Raw genomic sequence first — 7500 nt, 5'->3', positions numbered from 1 at the left:
CATAAACATAACCTATTTCTTTACGTAGGCTAAACAAATAAACAATCCTTGTGGATTAGTATGAACAGACCATGTTGATACTCCTAAACATATAGGTCTTGAAACTAATAAGGGAATCTTTGCATAGGAGTTTGCTTACAGAAGGCATCATGCTAATTTTCAAATTATTGTCCTCAAAAGGTAAAAGACATTTTTAAACTTTTAGCTTTCATAAAGAGCCACTTGTTAGCCCCCAAAACTGATACATTCTTGGGTGGCAAAGGCACTAATGATTCCATACATTCTCTGTACAATTTCGAATGTTCAAAGCATCATTGCTCAGAGATTATCTGGTATATCGCATTCAAATTTTCAGAGATAGCTCATGATACACTTTATCCTTGGTTGAATGATTGGAAAACGATACCTAAATGTGCTAACGAGGCAAAAAATGCAAACAAAGATCTGTTGTAATTGTACGGTGCATTATTTTATTGTACCTGTTAAAACCTTTGTTATCCAAACAAAGGTTTCAACATAAATAGTACTGGCCACAGGAATAGCAGCACCTACACGCATGTAAAATGCATGCAAGATGGCAGATTTACGCGCAAAACACACGCACTGTGAAGAATTTTTGTGTAATTATTTACACACTTTCCTGTATTCTTTTACTCTTGCGTAATGCGTGCGCAATAAGCACACTTGTGCACATGATACGAGCGTGTAATGCTGCTATTCCTGTGGCCAGTACTGTATAACAGTAATTATTATTGTATGCTTTGTAATGGTTTTGAAACAACGTTGTAGCTTAATAATCTTTACATCCCATCTCTACATTGAAATATTTGTAAAAATACAACCTCTATGTAAACTCCCTAGTTAAAACTTCTTTTAAATTCAATTACATGTAATATTATTAAATAACTCTTATGAAAAATATTTCATCTCATTCTGTTTTCTGGGCTGGTCCATAAATCCATGCAAATGCATTGTAAAATTGTTGGCAGGCATAAACAGTAGAGATTCTGCATTCTCTAAAATAAATCCACTCCCTAAAGTCATAAAATACCCCCAAAATTTCAAGCACCAAAAAATTTAGTCAAAATCAACAAAACATAATATTTACTATTATGCATCAAAATGGTGCCTTTTACTTGCTCGTTTTAAAATTATCTATAGACCTCTTTCATAATGGCAGCCAAATAAAATATTCTTTTGTTTTAATGCTAATAAGCCTTTGTAGACTCGCTATGACAAGCAAATTTCAAAATGAGGGCAGTAGGTCTAATTAACATAAAATAATACAAAAGAAAGTCGCCATTTATGAAAGTGGTCTATAAGACTCTATCGGCGACAAGCCAGACCTAATTAACCAGGCATTCAACCCAGAATTTATCTTACCATCATTTTCTTTCTATTTGGCTCTCTTTATATTAAAAACAAAAATTCCACTCAGTACAAAATAGACAGATGTGACTAGAAAGAGAATAATGTATCCAAGACCAATGTCACATCTTAGTCTTTCAAAAATATCCAGTATGACTCCTCCAGTGGGTGTGGCTATCGCTTGTGGCAAAACAAGAGCCTGTAAAAAGAAGAGTGCATTAATTTTATGAAACTGTCAGTGAAGTGAGAGCAGGAATGGGTCCTCTTCCACCATTTAATTAGTTTTTGTTTTGTTTTGAGGTTCTCAGATTCTGTTCCATACATACGTTGCATTTTGTTAGTCCTAAATTTTGCTCCAAGATATCTTTCTTACGGAACTTGGCTATCTTAATGATTAGCCCAAGTGTTGCACGACTCTTTATTTGTCTACATTACGAGTAGCAAACAAAAGCCAGTTTGGATGTCTAAGAAGAATTCCCAAATAGGCCCAATCAAATGGTTTGCTGCTGGTTGGAGTTGATGATCCAGAACTTGCGAGATTTGGAGGAAGGCAACATGCATGGCTGGGTACCTTTGTGATTCATAGCCTTGCTCTACCACAAAAAGACAGAACCAGTTCTCTTACAGTTCAGGAAAAAAATTTAGCCAGCTCATACAAATCACAAGTGCTCTAGTAAGCCAGGTCATTTCCTAAAAACACTTAAGTTATCCAGCCACACAAACTATCCTCCGGGACTCACGACAAGCTGCCACAGACAGCGGGAGAAGTCACACAGCAAGTACCAACAAGTTTATGTTCACCTGGTGCCAGACGGCCAAATCTTTTGCTTTCTCTCTGTCATTAGGAAGAACATCCATCACCAGAGCGAAATCCACTGCACAATAAGCTCCGAATCCTACCCCTGAAATTAAAATAATTATTTTACACAGGAATTTAAGTTGTACAATGCACATTTCCGAGCTTGCTACAAGTAATGTACTCACCAAATGTTAGGGCCACAGGCATTGCTGCATAAAAAGCATACTTGCCCTGTAATCCAGCCAGTATCACTGCACAGATGCTCATCAGTATTGCTTTAGGAGAAAAATAGCATTAATTTCAACTTTATCCACAGCTAATTTATTAATGCATAATTCTTCAATCAACAAACTTTGGAGTTAGCAAAAACTACCCTTAATCACTGGCTTAAAATCGTTATAATGTGCGACACTCTTGGCCAGTCAGAGGAAAAAAGCAAAACAAAATTTTTGTTTTTCCCTTCTAGTTCTACCTGCACCCTACCACCTCATTACTTTGATCCTGTTATGAATGACTGGCTACTCGATTAAAGACTGTTCTACTTGAGAAACAAGAAATGTGGTTAATCATGAACAAAGTTAGCTCGGAATGGATGGCTGCTTAGTAGCTGGTGTTATTGGTTCACTTGCCCTTGTGGTTTGTCATTGCTCAGTGATAGCAACCTCTGTAGCCACTGAAAAACTATGTGGACCCCCTAATTTAGCCTATTGACTAGTAGGAGTGACAATGATCTGTGTCAACAGATTCAAGATTCTTTTCATTTTCCTGGTCCTCCCTCCTCTCCCATAACATGGTCAGTATGTAGGCTGTTACTGAGTGATGACAGGGTTTACCCATAGTTGCCATGGTTACCTCTTGCCGTTTGCTCTCCCTGATTGTGGTCTTCCTATCTATTGGCAACTACCCACTATGTTTTTAAATAACAAGTTAGTGTACCTTTTATGAACTTGTTGACTTTAAAGCTCAAATTCCAATTATTAATGGTTTCCTTCTTTTTTGCAAGTTATTCAGCGTTACTATTGGTTGGATTGACCCCCTTTGTTGGTTTCTGTTATTGAAAGTCTGCTTAACTGTTGTAGCCAAAGTGATTGATGGCATTAAAATTCAAACTTCACAGTCTGTATGTTAATGAAACTACTAAGTTGCATATGTTAAATAAATATAATTGTATCTGATGTTCACCTGATCCTATGACAAGAGGTTTTCTTCTTGCAAGCCTATCAGAGAGAAATCCTCCAATAACCGAACTAACAAAGAAAACATGGTTAAATGCAGATTACTATGTGATTTTATCAAAATTAATTATTCTTTGATCTAAGGTAACCATACTTAAAGAGGAAGAATGCAATAAACAAATGCAAATGACCTCTTTGTCATTTTGCTTTTGAACTACCAGGGCCCGTTGCTCAAAGTTAGTGCTAACTGTTGGTTAAGAGGTATCAAAACTTATAGGTTTCCATGGTATTTAACCCTGGTTAACGCTAACCATGCTTCCATAAACTTGCAGACTGGGCTACACAGAACTTCACACATGTAATCATATGTGTTGCGCTGATGTCATTATCAAGATTGTAAACTGTAGTTGTTATGAAACACTTACAATAATGCAGCAGAAAACAACATTGGAAGCAAAAGCATTGCAACACTCCTCTCCGGTGACCAGCAGTTTGGTAACACAACCATATCCCCAAGCCAAAACTCAAGAAATCTGAGGAAAATGAATTACATTAGAAGCGTTTGCTAAAATTATGTTCCGTGGAGTGCATGATTGCCTCTGAATTTGATTTCATGGCCGCTTTTGCCTACGCTCTACGCTGTTGATTTGTACATGACACCGTCAGCTTTCTTTAAATAATCATGCCAAGGCTGCCATGATTTCTTGAGAGATAAGTACTGATCTTGATATCAGGGACTCCCTTACTCTCTGCAAATAGTCTGGGGGTTCTTTAATTTAATATTTAATTAGTTCTACAGAATGTTACAAGAAAGTTGTGAGATGGGGCCTGCAGTTTAATACGTCCTTGTACCAGAGGACTAGAAAGTCTAAGTTTTCTTAATACAGTGAGTATTGGGCCAGCCAGTCTGCAATATTTACTGAGGTCAGACGTTTAAAGTGATGATGATGGTGAAAACCAGTTCTTGTCATCCTTACCCTGTTACTGTCGCAACACCTTGTTGCATCAGAAATCGGGTGAGAAAAACCCATCTGAAATCTCGCTCTGTCAATCAAAAAAACAATTAAAATTAATTTTGTTTGCCCCAGCGCAGAATCTCAGTTTTCAGTATTTTTTACAATGTAATTACCGGTACGTTTTAACCCTTTGACACCCAAACCAGCCTGAACGCCTGAGTATTTTACTCTGTGTAACACCAGATGATTTTACTCGTCAACGGGGAACCCCTGGGTTAATAGTCATTGAAATGATGGTGAAATCCAAAGCCCACACAAAAGCAAAAAGGTGGATCAAAATTTAGAATATTTTCCTTACAGAGGTTTTGTGCCTCGTGCAGAATGCGTATGCCATTTTTTATCTGGTCTAAAACCACTTAGCTTCGCCTCATGGTTTTAAACCAGATAAAACACTCCAACGACTTTATCAAACAGTACTTAACCCATTGACGTCCAGGGGTTCCCCATTGACAAGTAAACTCGTCTGGCGTTAGACAAAGTAAAATATTCTGGCATTAGACAGAGTAAAATATTAAGTCTGACTGGTTTCAGCCAGTTTGGACGTCAAAGGGTTAATAAACTTATAAACAGTTACAGCTGTACTTCACCTTTCAGAGGCTCCCAGTAGGCTTGAAATACAGCCTTCAGATCTAAGTATAAGATAACAAGCAACTGCTTTCAACAGTTTCATTTGATTTGCACCATTGGTAGAAATTAATTAATTTCCTGTGGGTTTCTACATCAGTTAGAATACACAACCCTGATGTTTTCATGCACATTTACTCAATGAAACAAAGCCACTGAATCAATGAATTGAAGCAGAAAAAACACAAAGAAAGCATAATTTTAAAGTTGGTATGATATTAAACATAGTTCATGCATGACAGCTAGAGAATTATGAAATTTCATATATTTGAACTCTGGTTAATGCTGTATATAATTCGAAGTGAAAGTGTTTATCGCAGTTAACGAAGAATTTTGAGCATTTGCAAACAAGCCTGGAAAAATGACGGCTTTGTTGTTCTGTTCACGCCTGGGTTTTTTCAGCTTTTTTGCAACTTCTCATTAAAAGGCACTTCATTTTAACTGCGATTATCACTTTTATTTAGAATAGTTAATTGAAAGTTGTGCTGACAACAAAGGAAAGTTCTCAGGAGCTAATCAAATTATGTCATAATGAGTATTGTAGTGAATCTGATCCAAACAATGCGTCGGTCAACACATCGGCCACATAGCCAACACGTCGGCCAACACATGACATGTACCGGTATTTTGATAGTCAGTGAGCATCAAGTGATGCGTTGACTGACAGTCGACTACTGACAGTCGACCAACAGTTGGCCAACTGTTGGCTGAAATGTCTTTTGGGATCAGATTTGTTACCATTACCCAAAAAAACAATGAGGGGAGATAATACTCACTAACTGCCTTGTGGGTTGCATGAATTGCCGGCTCTGGACATGATAGAACGGTAAGAAGCACACAGATGAAGTACAGGACAGCTACCAATGAATATGTGCCAACAACTCCAATTTTCTACACAAATACAAATTAAAACAATGTTATCTTGTTAAGTACAGGTCTGCATTGCACGCCAAATGTTTGTGGCAATCAAATATGTACTTTACTTTTGACCAATAACAATTTTTATATTTTAGCTTTGTAGCTTTGTAGATGTTGTGGTTCAACTTTTCTAACCACTTCAACTTTAATTTGTCTTTGTCTAATAATTATTCATTATCATAATCTGAAACAAAAGAAGATCAATATTATTCTCAGTTGAGTATGTACAGCACTGGGAAGTTTTGCAACAAAGTTTCAATGTTTGAGTTTCCATGTTGTCAAGGGCAACTTACTTTGTTTCCAAGAGTAACTTTTAGAGCCTTGACGTCATGAACGATGAAGCCCACCAAAAGCTACAAATGGTAATGGTTAAATCAAACTGGTCACCAATTAACCAGTCAAATGGTATCAAAACCCGAAAAGTTACCCTTGGAGAAATGAAGCAAGTTGCACTTCACAACATGGGAACTTTTATGCTAAAACTTTGTCACCAAATTAAACTTTCCTAGTGTCGTACTCAACTGAGAATCATAGTATCATTTTACTTTAAATTTAAGCCCATATTTTACTTTGTACTATGATAATTAATACAAGAATTAATATGGTTATATCAAATAATTCAACACATCTTTAACCAAACTACATGCATCTACTCCATTACATTGCAATTATAATTATTTCAGTTTATCTGCATAATTATTGATTTCTGATTTGTCCTCTTTAATTTATCAACATTTAGCAACAGTTATATTTTTCTTTTATCCCTGCAGCTCTTGCTATAACAACCAACCATTCCAGCAATTTATTAACCTGAGTTAACATTGAGCAATTTCCTGTATGTTATACTCACCGGAAAGAAAAATCCTATGAGAGCTCCAGTAACATTCCCCACTAACGTCATAGCCCCCATAACACCAGAACTGAATCCTAGTTAGATTTAATCACGTTATTTCAAATTTAAGGTCATTTTGATAATTAATTTATTGAAATTATAAGTTTAAACATTTCTTTAAGCTTCATGTAAAAACTTATGTTAGAAAACTGACCACCAAATTGAAATGCTACCGGCACGCCACCAACACATTACTGACACGTGCTATGATTGTCGTTGACTGACGAGTTGATTTCTTTTTGTTACCATAACCAACATTATTTTCCACTTTAATCACAGTAATCATCAATATTTTTATAGTGATATTATTAACATAATTAAGTTTAATGTTTCCACTCTTCATCATTATTTAGAAACTAGTTGAGTAAACATTTGAGATGCAAGGTCATCAAGTCTTTTGCAAGTCAGACTTGAAATCCAGAGGATCCCAGGTCAAATGCCACTCTGACTGCAAGATGGGGTCATTATGGAAAGCCTTGACTAGATTCACGTCAAGTGCTATGTGCTTCTAAATAGTTGACTTTTTTCCCTGGTCAACTGGGTTTCTTTAATCCGTTGTTTTTATTCTTTTTTTTTAGAAGCCCTAAGAACACCACAAGGAACATGTCTAGTATAGTCAATTTATTATTTTTCTTTTATTACTAATTAAATAACTATTTTTCAAGGGCCAGTTTTATTGCATTTTGTTTTAGAATCCTTGTTACGGCA

General features: G+C 36.2%; 1 protein-coding gene across 1 annotated transcript in view; it reads right to left on the bottom strand.

The window, feature by feature from the left end:
• Window positions 1-1262: 1262 nt before the first annotated feature.
• The window catches only part of LOC138021613 (uncharacterized), a 16343-nt gene continuing 10105 nt past the window's right edge, over window positions 1263-7500 (bottom strand). The window contains exons 12-20 of the mRNA XM_068868520.1: window positions 6751-6827; window positions 5759-5873; window positions 4946-4987; window positions 4320-4386; window positions 3768-3875; window positions 3350-3414; window positions 2353-2442; window positions 2170-2270; window positions 1263-1567 (exon numbers count right to left, since the gene is read on the bottom strand). Coding sequence (XP_068724621.1) covers window positions 1397-1567; window positions 2170-2270; window positions 2353-2442; window positions 3350-3414; window positions 3768-3875; window positions 4320-4386; window positions 4946-4987; window positions 5759-5873; window positions 6751-6827 — 836 coding nt within the window. The 3' untranslated portion in view covers window positions 1263-1396. The remainder of the gene's footprint in view (window positions 1568-2169; window positions 2271-2352; window positions 2443-3349; window positions 3415-3767; window positions 3876-4319; window positions 4387-4945; window positions 4988-5758; window positions 5874-6750; window positions 6828-7500) is intronic.

The sequence above is a fragment of the Montipora capricornis genome, chromosome 10 (genome assembly GCF_036669925.1).
Source record: "Montipora capricornis isolate CH-2021 chromosome 10, ASM3666992v2, whole genome shotgun sequence".
NCBI lineage: Eukaryota > Metazoa > Cnidaria > Anthozoa > Scleractinia > Acroporidae > Montipora > Montipora capricornis.
This window is presented reverse-complemented; position numbering and strand designations above follow the sequence as displayed.